Below are 21958 nucleotides of genomic sequence, written 5' to 3'. Positions count from 1 at the left end.
TACGAACATAGCTGTGCAACGAGGTAGTTGACTGTGATCTGTTGATCATCTCGAATAACAGTGTCCGCACATTCCAACCATGCAGGAGCCACAGCTGCCCGCGGCCGGCCGGCACGCGGGAGATTTTACAGGTTTTTGCGATCTTGCGATGATGACAATCGCCTCGCCCAATGACTCACCGAGCTGTCGTTGATTGCCAGGTCTCCTTAGACACTCTGCAAGTGCCTATGAATATCTGAGATGCTTTGGTTTTTCGCCAAAAGAAAATCAATGATAATTCTCTACTTGGAAGGCACCACCGTTGCAGACGCCATTTTGAGGGCTACGTATAGCGTAGACATCTATCGATACTTCATGAAACTATAAGGCTGAAGCGGGAATATTCCACGACGTCACTCAACAAATTCCGCATAATTTCTACCGGAACTGGCTGAGAAAAAAATGTGTTGCAGTACTTATTGAAGTCCCCTCGTACGTTGTCCGGTTCACTTTGGAACGTTTGGTCTCCAAATTTCAACATTAAACCTCTCCGTGAGGCACAACGCCTCTCTTTTAGCATCTGACACTGGATTTCATTGAGCATCTCTGTAATGTTCTCCCGCCGTGACAACGATCTAGTGACGAAACACGCCCCTACTCGTTGCATCTTCTCTATAACTTAACTGCCGCGCGGGATTTGCCGAGCGGTCTTGGGCTCTGCAGTCATGGACTGTGAGGCTGGTCCCGGCGGAGGTTCGAGTCCTCCATCGGGCATGGGTGTTTGTGTTTGTCCTTAGGATAGTTTAGGTTAAGTAGTGTGTAAGCTTAGGGACTGATGACCTTAGCGGCCGTGCGGTCAAAGGCGCTTCAGTCTGGAACCGCGTGACCGCTACGGTCGCCGGTTCGAATCCTGCCTCGGGCATGGATGTGTGTGATGTCCTTAGGTTAGTTAGGTTTAATTAGTTCTAAGTTCTAGGCGACTGATGACCTCAGAAGTTAAGTCGCATAGTGCTCAGAGCCATTTTTTGATGACCTTAGCAGTTAAGTCCCATAAGATTTCACACACATTTGAACATTTGAACATAACTTAACTAATTTTCCTTAAGAATCTTCCAATAAATCTCCGTCTGTCATCTACTATTCCTGTTATTATTTTATATGGTTGTTCCATTTTAGGTCGCTCCATACAATTAATCTTGGTTGTTTTACAGTAGTTGCTGGTGCCGGAGATGGGTCGCCTATAGCGTATTTGAAGAGCACTGGATCTCTTCGCCTATCTATGCGTAATAGGTTACATTTATTTACATTCAACATCAACTGAAAGTCCCTGCACTAGCCGTGGATCCATTGCAGGTCTCCTAGGATCTCGCTACAGTCTTCTGGCGTTGCAGAAGTCATCATCGTCCGTGAATAGCCTTAGGCTCTTCCTACGTTATCCGCTAGAGCGTTAATGTACGAGGGTTGTTTTTTAAGTAAGGGCCGTTCGCGCGTATAGTCCCGTAGTTCGCGCGAACGCCGCAACAAGCCACCGCGATACTTGCCGGCATCCTTCCCGTTCACACTGATGCAAGTTGCAGCTCCGTAGCTGACGTGTACGCAACGCTGTGCTACTTTATAATGTTTACGATTATTGAATCGCCCGCCGCGTGTGAGATACGGTCAGTGATACGTTTTTTGACCGCGAGAAGCCTATCAGCTGCAGAAATTCATCGTCAGTTAACAGAAGTTTATGGCTTGAATGCAATGAGTGAAGGGAGTTTAAAAATTGCCGTCAAAACGTCCATGACGAAGAACGCTCAGGCCGGCCCTCTGTGATCACTGATGATTTGGTGGCTGCAGTCGAAACAAAGATTCGTGAGGACAGAAGATTCACAATTTCCACTCTTTCTTTGGAATTTCCACAAGTTTCAAGATCGGTTTTGTACAAAATTGTGTCTGAAAACCTAAACTTTAAGAAACTGTGTTCTCGGTGGGTACCCAGACTCCTCACAGAGAACCACAAAGGGAAGAGATTTGCCACTTCATTGGACTTTTTGATTCGTTACGAGGAAGAAGGGGATGACATGTTGAGTCAAATTGTCACTGGAGATGAAACATGGGTATCCCATATCACTCCCGAAAGCAAGCGACAATCGATGGAATGGCGACACACAACCTCACCCGTCAAGGTCAAAGCCAAACAGACGCTGTTAAAGCGCAAGATTATGGCAAGTGTGTTCTGGGACCGGCGCGGTGTTTTGCTAGTGGACTTTATGCCACGAGGAACGACAATCAACTCAGATGCCTACTGTGCAACTCTAAAGAAGCTCCGCAGAGCAATTCAAAACAAAAGGCGCGGCATGCTGACAAAAGGAGTTTTGCTCCTGCACGATAACGCTAGGCCTCACACCTCTCAAAAGACTCGGGATTTGATTGATTCTTTTGGCTGGGAAGTTTTGGACCATGCACCATACAGCCCCGACCTTGCTCCTAGCGATTTTCAGCTTTTCCGGTACCTGAAACACCATCTTAGCCGGCAGTGCTTCAACGACGACGATGAAGTGAAAGCGGCCGTGAACTCCTGGCTGTCGGAGCAGGCGGCCGAATTCTTTGAAGAGGGAATTAAAAACTTAGTTGTACGGTATGACAAGTGCTTAAATAAACAAGGCAACTATGTAGAAAAATAGGTAAAAGTGTGTAGAATCAGAAAATAAAAGTTTTTTTACAAAAGTATTTGTATCTTTTTTTAAAAATAAAAACGGCCCTTACTTAAAAAACAACCCTCATAAAATGTCATTTACAGCTGGCCTCAAACGCTCCACTGTGGCAGTCCCTAAATTACATTAGTCGATAATGCTCCGTTAAAAACGATGTGTTGAGCTTTACCGGAAAGGAAATGCTGTATTCAATCACAAATTTTGTATGTAATCGCTAATAGTTTTTTTAACTATACTCTCTTCTACTCCTCAGAATAACGTGGCGAAGGTGATGTTTATTTTTTCGCGAAGCTTCGTCTACTCTGAACAGGCATTGTGTACAAGTATTCAACACTATATTATTTTCTTGACATTGCAGTACAAGTATCTTATAATTGCTGATATATACGTCCTCCCTTTTTGCTTGACAAATCGCACTACGTGAAGTTTATCGAAGTCTGGCAGAGATAAGATTGCATTAAACGAGAGGAACAGAGAGCAGGTTTCCAAAACAAGTTAATAGAATTTGAATTAGCGGCAGGAGAAACTCTGGGGTAGTCATGTGAATTAAACGAAACAGAGATGTACGAGGCGCGTTTAATAGGTAATGCAACAATTTTTTTAAGATGTAGGATAGTTTCATTCTTGATTTCAAAACGTCATATTATTCACCACTTATTTCAACGTAATCTCCGTTGAATGCGACGTCCACATTAGCGGGAGGGTTTGTATGTCCCCAGAGTACCGGCCGGACAGAGTGGCCGGGCGGTTCTAGGCGCTTCATTGTGGAACCGTGCGATCACTACGGTCGCAGATTCGAATCCTGCCTCCGGCATGGATGTGTGTGACGTCCTTAGGTTAGCTAGGTTGAAGTAGTTCTAAGTTCTAGGTGACTTCGCCGGCCGCGGTGGTCTAGCGGTTCTAGGCGCTCAGTCCGGAACCGTGCGACTGCTACGGTCGCAGGTTCGAATCCTGCCTCGGGCATGGATGTGTGTGATGTCCTTAGGTTAGTTAGGTTTAAGTAGTTCTAAGTTCTAGGGGACTGATGACCATAGATGTTAAGTCCCATAGTGCTCAGAGCCATTTGAACCATTTTTTTTCTAGGTGACTTATGACCTCAGATGTTGTCCCATAGTGCTCAGAGCCATTTTTAGCCCATAGTACCGCTCAACTAGTCGACATCGGAGCCAATGAAGTGATGAATCCATCTTCCATCGCCTGTAAAGATGTTCGACAAAATATAGTCACCATCAGCCTCGTAACGCACAAACAACTGTGAACATATGGTCCATTGTTGTTCTTGACAGTTTTCTGTGAGACGGCGAGGAAGCCAGCGGGCACACACGTTAAAGTACCACGAACGATGGACGAGTGTGTCAGCACTACCAACAGAGACGTCCAGTTGTGCAGCGAGGTGTTTGACTACGACTGCGATCCATCGATCACCTCGAATGGGAATGTCTGCACGTTCCAAAATTGCAGCAGTCAGCCGGCCGCGGTGGTCTAGCGGTTCTAGGCGCTCAGTCCGGAACCGTGCGACTGCTACGGTCGCAGGTTCGAATCCTGCCTCGGGCATGGATGTGTGTGATGTCCTTAGGTTAGTTAGGTTTAAGTAGTTCTAAGTTCTAGGGGACTGATGACCATAGATGTTAAGTCCCATAGTGCTCAGAGCCATTTGAACCATTTTTTTTCTAGGTGACTTATGACCTCAGATGTTGTCCCATAGTGCTCAGAGCCATTTTTAGCCCATAGTACCGCTCAACTAGTCGACATCGGAGCCAATGAAGTGATGAATCCATCTTCCATCGCCTGTAAAGATGTTCGAAAAAATATTGTCACCATCAGCCTCGTAACGCACAAACAACTGTGCACATATGGTCCTTTGTTGTTCTTGACAGTTTTCTGTGAGACGGCGAGGAAACCAGCGGGCACACACGTTAAAGTACCACGAACGATGGACGAGTGTGTCAGCACTACCAACAGAGACGTCCAGTTGTGCAGCGAGGTGTTTGACTACGACTGCGATCCATCGATCACCTCGAATGGGAATGTCTGCACGTTCCAAAACTGCAGCAGTCAGCCGGCCGCGGTGGTCTCGCGGTTCTAGGCGCGCAGTCCGGAACCGTGCGACTGCTACGGTCGCAGGTTCGAATCCTGCCTCGGGCATGGATGTGTGTGATGTCCTTAGGTTAGTTAGGTTTAAGTAGTTCTAAGTTCTAGGGGACTGATGACCTCAGAAGTTAAGTCGCATAGTGCTCAGAGCCTTTTTTTTTTTTTTTTTTTTTTTTTTGCAGCAGTCACAGCTGTGTGCTGCCGGCCGCCTCGCAGTAGATCGGACAGGTTTGCGCGACCTTGTAGCGATGGTAACAGATGCCTCGCCCAACGACTCACTGTGGTTTTGTTCACTACCACGGCTCCGTAGCCATTCTACAAGCGCCTATGAACATCTGCGATGCTCTAATTTTCTGCTCAAAGAAACTCAATGACAGATTTCTACTTGGTACGTACCTAAGTTACAGACACCATTTTTAAGACTACGTATTGCGCCGCCACAATCGGAGATTCGTGCAACTGTAGGGTTGAAACAGGAATATTCCACGTTCCACGATGTCCCGTAACAAATTCTGCGTTTTGTCAACCGAAAGTGGCCCAGAAGAAAATGTGTTGCATTACTCACTGAAGGCCTCTCGTATGATGACAGTCTTATGCGGAAAAGAAGAACAGGCTGCAAAAAGTCAGTTTCAGCAGAAGAAGAAACTCACTGCCTGTAAAACATACGATGAAAAACTCTCCTACAAAACTGTTAACTTATTAATACCACGCAAGGTCAGCATTTTCGTTTTAGCACAAAACGTGCTGAAACACATACTCAAACGCAAGGTTCCCACACGGACTGACAAATGTACACACTGTGATACACATAAAACTGTTTATGGCACTTGTGAAATTCTCTGCGTAGTTGAAATAGGGAAAGACTTTCACGAATGCAGTAGGGCGCCCATCGCCATTTATCACTCAAATAATTAGTCAAAAACCAGTCATGGCCACTCGTTCCAAAACTCCAGCAGTCACAGATGTGTAAGAAGGAAAAGAGCAATCATATGACGTTTCATAAGGAATTTAAAATATTTCTCGGTGAAATAGTAAAAAAATGGTTCAAATGGCTCTGAGCACTATGAGACTTAATATCTGTGGTCATCAGTCCCCTAGAACTTAGAACTACTTAAACCTAACTAACCTAAGGACATCACACACATCCATGCCCGAGGCAGGATTCGAACCTGCGACCGTAGCGGTCACGCGGTTCCAGACTGAAGCGCCTATAACCGCATGGCCACACCCGCCGGCGGTGAAATATTACCCGCAAATAGTTTGCTACGCGAACAGAAAGTATAAATACAAAACCTTTTCCACCATACACTGCTGTTATATTAATAGAAAAAAGCAGCCTCAAATAGAGCCTATTTATTTCAGAAGTGGCTACAACACTCATAACTTAAAGATCATGAAATAAAAGACTACGTTTCTTGGACCATCTCCATAGGTACCATACGGAATCTTCGCTAGTAGTCCTGTACTCTCCGCTATACTTCAAGTCTTCCAAGCCAAAATGTTTGCATAAGGAAAAGCTTCAAGGCCACCCTAGTCTTCATGACTACCCTATACAACAGCCAGGGTCAACATGTACTGCCTCCAAACACTGCTGATACATCACAAGTAAACTGCGTCAAAAGTCCGCGAAAATCACTGGGACCGCCAATAAGCTGCTGCTTATTAAGTTGCCCAGTAAGTTCAATGTTGATTGCTTTCAATGACCTATACACAGGAACATATCGCATAAGGCAAGGACGATAATAATGTCAACGACGCCCTGCAGCGGTACGTTAACACTCATTGTCCATTGATCGTGACCGGGCCAAATATCTCACTCGAAATAAGCGTAAATCGAAAAAACTACAAAGAACGAAACAAGTCTAGCTTGAAGGGGGAAACCAGATGGCGCTATGGATGGCCCGCTAGATGGCGCTGCCATAGGTCAAACTGATATCAACTGCGTTTTTTTAAGTAGGAACCCCCATTTTTTATTACATATTCGTGTTGTACGTAAAGAAATACAATGTTTTAGTTGGACCACTTTTCTCGCTTTGTGATAGATGGCGCTGTGATGGTCAAAAACATATGGCTCACAATTTTAGACGAATAGTTGGTAACAGGTAGGTTTTTTAAATTAAAATACAGAACGTATGTACGTTTGAACATTTTATTTCGGTTGTTCCAGTGTGATAAATGTACCTTTGTGAACTTATCATTTCTGAGAACGCATGCTGTTACAGCGTGATTACCTGTAAATACCACATTAATGCAATAAATGCTCAAACTTATGTCCGTCAACCACAATGCATTTGGCAATACGTGTAACGACATTCCTCTCAACAGCGAGTAGTTCGCCTTCCGTAATTTTCGCACTTGCATTGACAATGCGCTGACGTATGTTGTCAGATGCTGTCGGTGGATCACGATAGCAAATATCCTTCAACTTTACCCACAAGAAATAAATCCGGGGACGTCAGATACGGTGAACGTGCGGGCCGTGGTATGGTACTTCGACGACCAATCCACCTGTCATGAAATATGCTATTCAATACCGCTTCAACAGCACGCGAGGTATGTGTCGGACATCCATCATATTGGAAGTACATCGCCATTCTGTCATGCAGTGAAACATCTTGTCGTAACATCGGTAGGATATCAGCATACATTGCACCATTTAGACTGCCATCGATAAAATGGGGGCCCGTTATCCTTCCTCGCATAATGCCGCACCACACATTAACCCGCCAAGGTCGTTGATGTTCCACTTATCGCAGCCATCGTGGAGTTTCCGCTGGCCAATAATGCATATTATGCCGTTTTACGTTACCGCTGTTGGTGAATGACGCTTCGTCGCTAAATAGAACGCGTGCAAAATATCTGTCATCGTCCTGTAATTTCTCTTGTGCCCAGAGGCAGAACTGTACACGACGTTCAAAGTCGTCGCTATGCAGTTCCTGGTGCATAGAAATATGGTACGGGTGCAATCGATGGTGTTGTAGCATTCTCAACACCGACGTTTTTCAGATCTCGATTCTCGCGCAATTTGTCTGTTACTGATGTGAGGATTAGCCGCGACAGCAGCTAAAACACGTACTTGGGCATCATCATTTGTTGCAGGTTGTGGCTGACGTTTCACATGTGGCTAAATACTTCTTTTTCCCTTAAATAACGTAACTATCCGGCGAACGGTCCGGACACTTGGATGATGTCGTCCACGATACCGAGCAGCATACGTAGCACACGCCCACTGGGTATTTTGATCACAATAGCCGTACATTAGCACGATATCGACCTTTCCTCAATTGGTAAACGGTCCATTTTAACACGGGTAATGTATCACGAAGCAAATACCGTCCGCACCGGCGGAATGTTACGTAATACCACGTACTTTTAGGTTTGTGACTATAAAGCGCCATCTATCACAAACCGAAAAAAGTGGTCCAACTAAAACATTCTTATTTCTTTACGTACTACACGAATATGTAATAAAAAATGGGGTTCCTATTAAAACAAACGCAGCTGATATCAGTTGGACCTATGGAAGTGCCATCTAGCGGGCCAACCATAGCGCCATCTGGTTTCCTCCTTCAAGCTAGACGAGTTTCGCTCTTTGTAGTTTTTTCGTTTGATTCTTATTGCGTGAGATATTTAGCTTGGTCACTATCAATGGACCACTATATATATATATATATATATATATATATATATATATATATATATATATATATATATATATATATCCAGCGTTAACGTTAGGTGACTCACCCTATATATATATATATATAGGGTGAGTCACCTAACGTTACCGCTGGACATATTTCGTAAACCACATCAAATACTGACGAACCGATTCCATAGACCAATCGTGAGGAGAGGGGCTAGTGCAATTGTTTAATACAAACCATACAAAAATGCACGGAAGTATGTTTTTTAACACAATCCTACGCTTTTTTAAATGAACCACGTTAGTTCTGTTAGCACATCTGAACATTTACACAAATACGTAATCAGTGCCGTTTGTTGCATTGTAAAATGTTAATTACATCCGGAGATATTGTAACCTAAAGTTGACGCTTGAAACCTCCGACGTTCAGTTGCGTGTTGTAACAAACACGGGCCACGGTCGGCGAGCAGCATCTGCAGGGACATGTTGACGATGACGACCGTGTTTACGAGTGTGGCTGTAGTGCACTGTTGTGGTTTGGTCTAGCTGTCGCAGTGTCCGCATGTAGCGCTTGCTGCTATTGTTATTCTGCATTCGTCTCCGCACGCAGACCAACTGTAGTACACCGTGTTACCAGACGTCTGTGATAGTGTAGTGTTGTAGGAACTGTGACCATGGTGTATTCGAACTCTGAAAAGGCGGAGATGATAGGCCTACTCATCTATGGCGAGTGTCGACGAAGTGTAGCTGAATCCTGCAGGGTGTATGCAGAACCGTACCCGGACAGAGAGCATCCAACGTGCAGCACATTGCAAAACATCTTCCGCCAACTGTATGCAAGAGGTATGGTCGTAGCACGCAAACGGGTCCGTAACAGGCCCGTCACAGGAGAAGCGGGTGCAGTTGGTGTGTTAGCTTCTGTTGCCATGAACCCACACATGAGTACACGGGACATTGCGAGAGCCGGTGGACTCAGTCAAAGTAGTGTCATGCGCATATTGCATCGTCACCGCTTTCACACGTTTCATGTGTCGCTACATCAGCAATTACATGGTGATGACTTTAATCATCGAGTGCAATTCTGTCAATGGGCATTAACAGAGAATGCGTTGCAGTTCTACCTGTTTACCGATGAAGCGGGTTTCACAAACCACGGGGCAGTGAATCTACGGAACATGCATTACTGGTCCGTGGACAATCCTCGCTGACTCAGACAGGTAGAGCGACAGCGACCGTGAACTGTAAACGTATGGTGCGGAATCATTGGCGACCACCTCATTGGTCCTCACTTCATTGCAGGGGCCCAAACAGCTGCAACATACATCGCGTTTCTACAGAATGATCTGCAAACGTTGCTCGAAAATGTCCCACTGGAAACGCGTCGACGTATGTGGTGTCAGCATGATGGTGCACCTGCACATTCCGCAATTAACACCAGGCTGACCCTTGACAGGATGTTCGACGGGCGTTTCATAGGACGTGGAGGACGCATAAATTGGCCAGCCCGTTCTCCTGATCTTACACCTCTGGACTTCTTTCTGTTGGGTACGTTAAAGGAGAATGTGTACCGTGATGTGCCTACAACCCCAGAGGATATGGAACAACGTATTGTGGCGGCCTGCGGCGATATTACACCAGATGTACTGCGGCGTGTACGGCATTCATTACGCCAGAGATTGCAATTGTGTGCAGCAAATGATGGCCACCACATTGAACATCTATTGGCCTGACATGTCGGGACACACTCTATTCCACTCCGTAATTGAAAACGGAAACCACGTGTGTATGTGTACCTCACCCCTCATGGTAATGTACATGTGCGTCAGTGAAAAAGACCAATAAAAAGGTGTTAGCATGTGGACGTAATGTGCTATTCCAGTCTCCTCTGTACCTAAGGTCCATCACCGTTCCCTTTGGAGCCCTACGTACTTCGGTGCTGTCCGATACACACGATCGAACAGCGGAGGAGTGGTACTCAAGCGTCAACTTTAGGTTACAATATCTCCGGATGTAATTAACATTTTACAATGCAACAAACGGCACTGATTACGTATTTGTTTATATGTTCAGGTGTGCTAACAAAACTAACGGAGTTCCATTTTTAAAAAAACGTAGGTTTCTGTTAAAAAACATACTACCGTGCATTTATTTATGGTTTGTATTAACCAATTACACTAACCCCTCTCCTCACGTTCGGTCTGTGGAATCGATTCGTCAGTATTTGATGTGGTTTACGAAATATATCCAGCGGTAATGTTAGGTGACTCACCCTATATATATATATATATATATATATATATATATATATATATATATATATATATATATGCCTTCAATTGAAATCTAAAATTTCATCTCGAGAGTCTATACTGAAGATACTGAAGAGGGCTCGCATCATCTGATGTAGGTGGCCTTTCGACTGAATTCTGCACTTTGTTGGCGCTTAGAAACGGAATTTTATATATATTTGGCTTTAATTGAAATACAATATATATATATATATATATATATATATGCCGTTGCCAAGCGCCATCAAAGCGTGAATCTCTCTAGAACCCGTCGTTAATCGTAGGATTTGTTATAATAAAATGACGAGTAGCGACATATTGGTGCTTAAATTGTTGTAACTTAGTATTATGAAAGTATGCCGTTTCAAGGCAACAGAATATTGAGGATTCATAAAAAAACGTATAATTCTTGTTGCAATTAGTTGTAATTAAATGTCAATTAATAACATATCTACGATTAAAGCTTTCAGGACATGTTAAGATGCAAAGTATAGATATAATCGTTTTTTTTGTCAGTTTAGCGCACTTAGTAGAGACATAGATGAGCAATCTTACTCATAATGTGTTGCTTGTTGGCGTCCCGCTAAATCCGAATTTCTTTTTTTAATAACCTTTTCATTTTCTAAAATGTTCTGATACTTTCATATTAGTTTAGTAGAAGAATATTCCATAATATTTCGTGTTGTGTAAATGTAAGTGTGCTGTTTCTGAACAGTGAGTTTCTGCGGTTGCCTTTATCTACAAGACAGCTTGCACTAGGTGCAATAATATATTTGCACTTTCTTGTTTCAAGTTTTGTATTTCGCTTGTTGCAAGGATTCTGCTACTGAATAGGAATAGTGATTAACTAAGAATGACTTTAGCGTCTTACTAAAATGTGAGAATGATTACATATTTTTTATCTTTGCATCGCACTATTTGTAATGGAACTTTTACAAGGTGATGTCCTTCTTGACTGGCCATGGTACATTCTTTTTGGTCTTATGCCATGTTCATCCATATGGAAATTTTTATTTATGTATACTACAGTCAGAATAACCTGACTAGCATATGGATAAGGGAGGAAATGTGAGTTTTAATAGAGCTAACGCAGGAGTTTTATGCCTGCCAGTTTCGTAAACAGGGTGATTTGCGAGCCAGTTACCGCAGGCAACTGCCGTTGAAACGCACTGCGATCGCGTGTATCATTTCAGGCACATTTCCCGGCGTCCGCAGCTCGTGGTCTAGTGGCTGGCGTAGCTGCCTCTGCATTACGGGCTCCCGGGTTCGAATCCCTCCCGGGTTGGGGATTTTCTCTGGCCGGAGACTGGGTGTTTCTGTTGACCTCGTCATCATCATCATTCGTGACAGTGGCTACTTTGGACTGTGTAAAAAATTTGGACTGGGAAAGAATTGGGACGGGGCTATTTGTACGAGCGCTCATGACCGCGCAGTTGAGCGCCTTATAAACCAAACATCACACCTACCGTATTCACAAGTCGCATCGTTTCTGAACGTTTAACAACATGTTGAACTCGACACGCTCAACGTTGTCGTTCGAAAGCACCGTCCGTGTGCCCACGGCGTAACTGCGGTGGCGCGGCGTGGGCCTGTCCAGCGCGTATGCACCACGTTGACATCTTCTGGATCGTTCCTGCAATTTCAATACTAACATGTTATTTCTGGAGCTCTTAAAGTGGGATGCGGTCTCATTCTTGAATTTTGGTAAGTTGCATCAACACAGAGGGTGCGGTTTTTTAGGGTACAGCCCATCGCTTTTGCATCCAGTCTGATTATGTTGTCGGTTCCAGCTCAGTTTTTGGAGGATGTTGATGGCACCATTTAGCCGATTTACAGTTCGATTGTATGCTCACTTGACGGAGTACAATTATCCGAACAATGAATTTTGGGTCTTCTATCTATTCCCACATTCGGGTCTTTTATCATTTAGTTATTGCTGTTATTAGTGATAGAGGGGACATTCTGTTTTTCAACAGATATTTCCCATTTGTATTTAGATACCCTCTTGAATCTGCGGCTTGAAGCTACGAAACCGGTTTTGGTTCCAAAGAGAGGATCTTACATGCTGCTGTGAGGTTTTCATTTCACAAAATGTGCAGTATGCAAGTGTATCACGCATCAGAACCACTCCACGGGCGTTATAGCAATGGAGTTGCAAGTTTCCGACTGACGACGGTAGCGGCCGCGCAGTATCTGGCAGAACCAATGAAGCACGGCCGCTAAGCCACACCTCCACCGTCTCCAGCGCCCTCTGCCGCCGCGATATGGGACGGCCGGCGACGGCCCCTTAACCCCACTCGCACTTGGAGCCACTATTCTTCAACACTTCCGTTTGTGCTTCTTCCTTGGTACAGCGATAGCTGAACTCTATTTCTTGTCGCGTTGTTCGTACCGAGTAATTGAACACTTGGAGAAATCCAAGTTAAGTAAATCATGTTTGTTGTGTTAACTTGTCCGCCAATCATTTCTGCTCCATCCAGCTTTTCTAAGACGACAGTTGGCACACCAGTCTGTAGCCGACCTCTTCTTACTACTGTGCACGAAGTCATACACACCAGAAAGATGTAGTTTTCTTTTATAGAGTATAAATTATACGATACGTGCGGTAGCGTTCTCGCTTCCCGCGCCCGGGTTCCCGGGTTCGATTCCCGTCGGGGTCAGGGATTTTCTCTGCCTCGTAATGACTGGGCGTTGTGTGATGTCCTTAGGTTCGTTAGGTTTAAGTAGTTCTAAGTTCTAGGGGACTGATGACCATAGCTGTTAAGTCCCATAGTGCTAAGAGCCATCTGAGCCACACGATACGAAGAACATCATTATGAAATTAAATTGTATTAAAATTTCTCATCAGAGTCGCCATTTAACCACCTAACCTAACTGGCACACATCCCAGAAACATTTATCTGAAAAGAGTTTATACTACACGAAATAATGTAATAATTACAAACGAGCACTTGCATTTGCCGATCTAAGGCGCTGCGGTCATGGGCTGTGCGGCTGGTCCCGGCGGAGGTTCGAGTACTCCTTCGGGCATGGGTGTGTGTGTTTGTCCTTAGGATAGTTTAGGTTAAGTAGTGTGTAAGCTTAGGGACTGATGACCTGAGCAGTTAAGTCCCATAAGATTTCACACACATTTGAAAATTTTTTGAACATTTGCCGACGTCGTGACAGAGTAATAATATTGGTAATAAAATGTAACTGAAGTAGGGATCGAAGTTTTGCAAGCAGAAGTTTTGCGAACTAGTTAAATCACTGTACCCGCACTTTGAAGAGGAGCGATTCAAATACTCTTACTGGCGTTAAGGAATTTCCTAGAAAGACAATTAACGGTGGTGACAGGATGATTTCCTTGAAAACAACGCTGCCAATTTCCTTCCACGTCCATGTACTATTCGAACTTGTGCCTATTATGTTTCTCTTCGTCGATCTGAAGTTAAACATCAATCTTTATTGTTTTCCCCAGTCGACTGAAAAGAATAGCATCTGAAACAAGCTGGACGTAGATCGGAGAAAATGTAAATATTAAAAGCTGTATCAAATGGTTGCAGATCTAGGTTGTCTCTTTCCCGGAGAGTGCTAACTTTAATTAATCCTGAAACCGCTAGTCATTATCAAGGAATCCAGCCAGTTATAGCTGAAGTTTTAAGATCTGAAAGGTTATACTTTATTCCTGGTGCGTTTAGGTGGCTATGTGGGTAAATTCCCACCCAGCCAAATGTTCGGCATTCAATCTGGGGCCTCGTATTTTTCCTGCCACATGTCATTTATTTCAAAGCCGGCACTGATTTGTTAATGTGGAAAACGCGAAGTTGCATCACGGTTAGGAGTGGACGTGATAATGTACTGATAAATCTCGTTATACGCGGTAGTTACGTTCCGCGGAATCGTCGCGCATACCGAATTCCCGTAAAACGGGTGACATTATGTGGGCCTACGTAAAATATGGTGTTAGGTTCTCGTTTACTCACATAATGAGTCTAAAGTATCAGAGTTTCTAAGTGCTATTACAAAAAATAATCAATATCAACTTTTTGAAACTCGTTTTAACGCAAAATTTATGCACTTAAAAATTTAACACTGAAGCACTCAATAGTACACTAACATCATTTTCATTAAATATGCATCCTAAATGGCATCTGGATCATCCACATCGGAAGAATTTGATGGTGCTGTAGTCAGTTTAATTTCCGTGACTGATTTTCTTACATTGAAATCCTTTTGTACCAGAAGTGTTCTCACTAGGCGCTTGACATTCATTTGAAGTCTCGCATTGTTTTGCAGAGAAATGTTTAATTGTCAGCTGTGTAATCTTCTTTGCCGGTTGATTATACAGCTATTTGTAATACTTAACAGAAATTACAACTTCTCTCTTCGCTATTGCAGTTCTTACTTCATCATGATCACGTTCCTCAAAAACTGTTACTGCAGCGTCAATCACTCAGAAAGACTTGTTCATTTTCTCCTTTGTCAGATTTCTAACAGGATGAACTTCCCCGACTTCTGTTTTTTTCTTTATTATTATTTTCACTGAAAACAGTCAAGTCATCGTCGCTCAGTTCCTCAGAATGAGAGTTTAGGAGGTCACACACATTCTCTTCATCGAGATCAGTGTTTCCAATCTCCCGTGCTATGTCCGCAGTTCCTCTCTTCTACCACTGCCACAGTATCGGAGCAAAGTTTCCTCCATACAGCATTAATAAATTTTGCAGTGATGCCAGTCCACGGGTCCGTAATAACATCAATCGCCACCTTAATATTAAACTGTCGCCAGAAATCTTGATGATAAGTTCGTCACTTGAGTCATATTCTTCTATGAGATTGGAGAAAACTTTATGCGGATACTATGCCTTGAATATAAAAATAAAGTTCCACGGATTGAAGGGTAGATGTAGTGTTAGGTGGCGAAAACAGAACCTCAGTGTTTTCATTTGAACCAATAATGAAAAGTGGACGGAAACATAACTTCAATGTTTTCATTTGAATCAGTAATAAAATGTGGGCGGATGGGAACATTGTCAAGGTTCAAATGGCTCTGAGCACTATGGGACTCAACTGCTGAGGTCATTAGTCCCCTAGAACTTAGAACTAGTTAAACCTAACTAACCTAAGGACATCACAAACATCCATGCCCGAGGCAGGATTCGAACCTGCGACCGTAGCGGTCTTGCGGTTCCAGACTGCAGCGCCTTTAACCGCACGGCCACTTCGGCCGGCTAACATTGTCAAGGAGGAGAAGAATATTGAAAGAGATTTTTTTTTCTTTCTCACCGTAGGCCTTCGGTTCTCTATTTAGTTAATTAAAAAATAGTCACTGGAAGTAGGATAAATCATCCAACCTTCTTATTCAGTCTCCAATGAATTCCCAGGCTGCCCTTGTCACAACTCTTTAGTGCCCTAGGGTGTGAGAGTAGCGGATCATAAGGGGTTTTTAATTTGAAATTCCTGAAGCGTTTCCACCGAAAAGAAGAGTGCATTGATCGTTGGTAGCTTTAAATACTGGTGCGGGACTGCTACGGTCGCAGGTTCGAATCCTGCCTCGGGCATAGGTGTGTGTGATGTCCTTAGGTTAGTTAGGTTTAAGTAGTTCTAAGTTCTAGGGGACTTATGACCTAAGATGTTGAGTCCCATAGTGCTCAGAGCCATTTGAACCATTTAAATACTGGTGCTGTTTTTCTTCCAGTAGAAGCCGGCCGCTGTGAACTAGCGGTTCTAGGCGCTTCAGTCCGGAAAGACGCGCCTGCAACGGTCGCAGGTTCGAATCCTGCCTCGGGCATGGATGTGTGTGATGTCCTGAGGTTAGTTAGATTTAAGTAGTTCTAAGTCTAGGGGACTGATGACCTCTGCTGTTAAGTCCCATAGTGCTTAGAGCCATTTGAACCACTTGAACCATTTGAACCTCCAGTAGAAATCAATGTGCAGCTAGGAATTTGTTTCGAAAATAAAACCGTTTCATCAAGGACGAAAACCTGTTTCGCAGTGTAGCCTTCTTCTGCCAATATTTCTTTAAAACTCTCTTTTAAATTCCTCGGCTCCAGTCTGTTGCAGCTGCCTCTACTGTCATTTTAATGTTGTGAAAGCGAAAACGTTGCTGGAAGCGATCAAACCAATGGGAGCTGGCAAGAAAGGTGATGGATCGTCAGCTTCTTTCGTTAAATCTGCATTCACAGTCTCGGCTTAAGCTTGAATAGCAGCTCCCGAGAGAGGTATGCTCAATCCAATTGCTTAGCACTTCTTCCATTCTGTCCACCGCCTCTGGGCGAGATTTGATCACTCTATTCTCAAATACGTTATGTGAAGGTTGAGCAGCTTTTCGGATTCATTCCGAATTTTCAAGAATAGTTCTCACAGTGGATTCACAAAGTATCATAGCATGCAGAATGTGAACAAAACGTTACCTTTTTCGTAACGATCCTAAACTTTCTATTGAACGCTCTTCTTTCCGTCGACAGGCACACTTTCTTACTTTTGCTCGACATTACTGCATTAAAGATGTTCCTGCTTAGTATTGCTACCAGGCCTGGTAGAGTATCTAAAAGTGCGAGCAGCGTCAGATGCTGAATGATTACAGTTAAGAACACGGAGATGACACGTGCTCGTTTGAGACACTATATCAGCACCTGACAGAATTTGAAAGGGGCTTCATTGTCGATCTTCATTTGATCGCCTAGTCGGCTCGGGAAGCACTCACATTTGTGGAGCAGTCGGATGTAACAGTGGCCTTATCCTGGGCGTCGTGGGAACGTAAGGGAAAGTATACTCGTCTGCAAGATTCCCGTCCACCACGCCTGACCACCGCAAGAGAGGACCGCCGTATTGTGCATCAAGCGTATCGTAGCCACCTCACATCTGTGCCTGTCATCCAAGAACAAGCTATCGATTCCCTGCAACAGTCTCTATTATCCTCTACAAATGACAGGAGAATAGTAGTAGGCAGACGAGGGATTTACCGTCCCATGTGTAGCTTACCTTTAACACCACAATACAAACGACTGCGTTTGGAGCGGTGCCGTGACGGGGAAGCATGGACTGTGTTCAGAGACAAGTCAGGTTTCTGCAATACGGCGGATGACTATAGTTGGTTAGTATGGCGACGAGATGAGGAGCGATCCCGTTCTGTGAGAGATCGGAAAAGTCACAGCTGTGTTACCTTCAGCATCATGATGAGGGCTGATAATGACTGAGGGAGCTATGACGGCACAACTACACGTCAGGGACATCCAGAGTGCTCATGTGTTACCACAGTATTGTGGTGACATTTTTCAACAGAACAGTGCCCGTCCACAGATGTGTCTCTGTGAACTGTTTGCGTGATGTTGACGTAGCCTTATGGTCAACAAAAGTTTCAGATTTTTCACCGATTTGAGCAAGTGTGCAACCAGCTCTGATATCAAATCCCAGCCAGTGACAGTATCCGGGATATCAAGGACCATTTACAACAGTTGTGTGCCAGCTTGCCTCAGGAGAGGATACAAGGGCCTTATGAAACCTTTCCCTACCGAATCAGTGTATCCATTCAGCCCAGAAAGAATGCAGCGTCATACTGATAAGTGGGCTCACACTGCTACGTTCTTTGAAAATTTGACTCGATGTTCGAATCACGGAAATAAAAACGCATACCCTGTCAATCCGTAAAGTTGGTTGGTTGGTTGGTATTTGCACCTGTCGTTAAAGTATATCGTTCGAACTTCACACAAGGTGTACTGTTACTTGTTTGAGAAGCGCTGCTGCTTCATATGTCAGACTGGACTTCGGGTCCCGTCTCCGGTTTCAGCGTGAATTCTAAATGTGCCGTTTTGTGTGCGTCCAGTGGGTGTAACAGAACTCCACCGACAGAGGTGGTAGTACAGACCAAAACGAGAAAAATGCCTAGTAACCATGCGTTTTAAAATGAGTACCTAAAGAGCTATGGCCATTTGTTCGTCTTCGGTACTGTGAACAGGTATTTTGTATTGAAAGCTCTTTGGTAGTATAGATCAAAACAAGAAACAAAATCCAGTAAACTTGGGCTCAAAAATGCATACCTTAAGGGCTATGAGCACTTGTTCTATAAAAGTGATGTTTCACGGCAGCGAAGATGAACAAGTACTCATAGTTCTTAACTATGCACTTTAGAGTCCATGTTTACTGGATTTTGTTTCTTGTTTTGATCCATACTACCATACCTCAAAATGTGGAAAGCAAAGATGTTTATATAGACGAGATTTGTTTCACAGTAGCAAATGTGAACAAGTGCTTACAATCCTTTTGGTATGCAATTTACATCCCATATTTAATGTTTACTTCTATGTGAAGAGGCCCAACAGACCGCACCGTGCTAAGAGTCTCTTTCTCCAGTTTCTTCTATCCAATGCTGCCATCCGCCATCCGTTCAGTCTTCATGGGGATCTTCCCTCCACCTCTTCTTTTGTCTTTCCGATGGTCTCCTACCCGTAACATGGTGATCCGTCTTGGCTTTGTTCATGAGTAGCCTACATTTGCTGGTGGCCATCTCCAGTGCCCTACACATTTCTTTCAATCCGTCTTCAGAGTTGCCGATTAAGCAGATATCATCTGCGTATACTAGATATCCCTTCGACTTGGATCCCTTCAACGTTATTTTTGAAAGTGTCACGTATGATTTTCTCAAGGACAAAACTGAACGGGGTACGAGACAGGCCATCTCGTGGCCTGAGACCTATCACAATTTTGTAGTCGTGTATTAGTCTGTTTTCCAGCTTTACCTTACCTCGTGTCTCACTCAGACGGATCTTTATCGGGTCGATGATCTTCTGCGGCATCCCGAACGCTTTGAGACAATGGAACAGGCTGTTGTGGTGTATTTGCGATCATAGGTCCTCTTGAAATCTACAAACACAACATGTGGTTCTTCACCGAATTCTCTTAATTTATAAGCGAGCTTGTGTTAAATAAAAATTATTTTTTTTCTTTTCGTCCGTATCATCACATTTGGAACTTTATCGATGGCTTGCTGGTTCATTCTGTAGATAATAAGTGAATAACAGAAACATGTATACATGCAAAGTGGATTCGCGCATCTGAGAGACATAACTAATTGAGGAAAATAAATACGATGCGTAATGATTCATCTAAAATGCTGATATTCAACAAAAACTAATTGGCTATATGGCTGACTAGGCTAAATTTAACTTTAATTAAATATATCTGTGAAAAGCTTATTTTTCATGTCGGTCTTTGATAGGTAACACAAATATTAATACAGTCATTCAGTTTCAAAATCATTTATTCGCATCTTCTTAAAACTATACTTTCGAAAATGCTTCGCGAGAGTAACCGTTGAATTTTACATTACATATTTACTGTATTAGTGTTAGTGCTCTTGCACAGATGATACATGTATTAAATGGTACCCCGAAAGACACGGATATATTGATACAAAAATCATCCGTAACGTAAAACACCTGGTGTCCAAAAATGACCTGAAGCGTTTTCAGAGTCAAGAATCATTCTCTTTAAAAGTGAAATATTGTTAATAATCTCAGTGCTCTTTGATAGCACAGTTTGTTTCTGTGTTACGCATCTCACCGAAGTTGCTATGTTCCTTGCTGACGAGGTTGTTTGACTAGGACGGGACACGATTCAAATCTCAGTACGGTTATCATAATTTCGGTATTTTGTGGCTTCCACAGTTCGGTTTCAACGCATACTACCATCCTTGACCTCTCTCTCGAATGAGCTCACCGGCGACAGGACGCTTAACTCTCAGTTTTGAATCTTACTTCGCTCCATAAAATGGTAACGTGACAAATATACAAAATGAGAATAGACGTAATATGAAATTTGATAATCAGTTTTAACAGTTTCTTGGTTTTAACAAAACATATATTAGCACAAATTGCTTGCGAGGCATTACTGCGTACTACTACGGAATGAATAACAGACACGTCGACTACGAGAAGCAGTTACATAGGCATTATACACAATCTATTAAAATCTACGTTTACATCTACATCTAAATACATACTCTGCAAGCCACCGTACGGTGTGTGGCGGAGGGTACCTTTCACCACAACTAGTCGTTTCGTTTCCTGTTCCCTCGCAAATAGACCAAGGGAAAAGCGACTATGTGTATTCCTCCGTATGAGCCCTAATTTCTCGTATCTTATCCAGAAGCTCACCTCTGAATTGCTTCGATGTCTTGTTTCAATCAGACCTGGTGCAGATCCCAAACTCTCAAGCAATACTCAAGAATAGGTCGCACTAACGTCCTATATGCGGTCTCCTTTAGACATGAAACACACTTTCCTAAGATTCTCCCAACAAACCGAAATCGACCATTCGCCTTCAAATGGTTCAAATGGCACTGAGCACTATGGGACTTCACACCACGTTGCAACGTTACGCCCTGATATTTGAACGAGGTGGTAGCGTCAAGCAGGACACTACTAATGCTGTATCCGAACATTACGCGTTTGTTTTTGCTACTAATCGGCATTAACTTATATTTTTCTACATTAAGAGCCAGCTGTCAGTCATCACACCACCTAGAAATTTTGTCTAGGTCATCTTGTATCAACCTACAGTCAGTTATCTTCGACACCTTCCTGTACACCACAGCAGCATCAGCGAACAGCCGCAGATTACTGTCCACCCTGTCTGCCAGATCATTTATGTATACAGAAAATAGCAACGGTCCTATCACACCTCCCGGTCTCCTACGGACACTCGCCGTCGAGAACAACATACTGGGTTTTGTTAGGTAAGAAGTCTTCTAATCAATCACGTATTTGGGAGCCTATTCCGTATGCACGTACCTTCGTTAACAGTCTGCAGTGGAGTACCGTGTCGAATGCTTTTCGGAACTTTATAAAAATAGAATCTGCCAGTGCTTACAAACTTCCAATAGCCCATGTTTCAAGGAGAAACAAACATATCGCATAATGACAGCGGCACTAAAGTTAGAGAAACTGGCATCTGCAGCCTTTATTGTCGTGACTCGTATATCCACTCAGCTAGACATCTGGTGGAACAGAGAAGTAAATGTGGATGTAGATTTATCATACCCCTCTGATTGCTTCAAATTTTACTGCAGCTTTCCTGTGTACCTTTCTGAGCTCGAGTCTTTGTCAGCCGCATATTCTGAATCTGTCAGGCACATATTCTGCATCTGTTAGGAAGCTTTTACGTTTACTGCGGCCACTGTGTCGCAGAACGAACAATTCATTCTCGATACTTAACAATTGCACCACGAGGTAGCGACGTACACGGTGTGACCCAGTTGGACTCGCAATGAATAGCCTCGA

The 21958-nt window shown here is 43.5% G+C and overlaps 1 protein-coding gene across 1 annotated transcript in view; it reads right to left on the bottom strand.

The window, feature by feature from the left end:
• Nucleotides 1-19474, bottom strand: part of LOC126249267 (toll-like receptor 7) — an 85177-nt gene extending 65703 nt beyond the window's left edge. Inside the window, exon 1 of the mRNA XM_049950921.1 lies at nt 19423-19474. Coding sequence (XP_049806878.1) covers nt 19423-19474 — 52 coding nt within the window. The remainder of the gene's footprint in view (nt 1-19422) is intronic.
• Nucleotides 19475-21958: the final 2484 nt, after the last annotated feature.

This window comes from Schistocerca nitens, chromosome 3 (assembly GCF_023898315.1).
Source record: "Schistocerca nitens isolate TAMUIC-IGC-003100 chromosome 3, iqSchNite1.1, whole genome shotgun sequence".
Taxonomy (NCBI): Eukaryota; Metazoa; Arthropoda; class Insecta; order Orthoptera; family Acrididae; genus Schistocerca; species Schistocerca nitens.
Note: the sequence above shows the minus strand (reverse complement) of the source record. Positions and strands in the feature narration are given on the sequence as shown.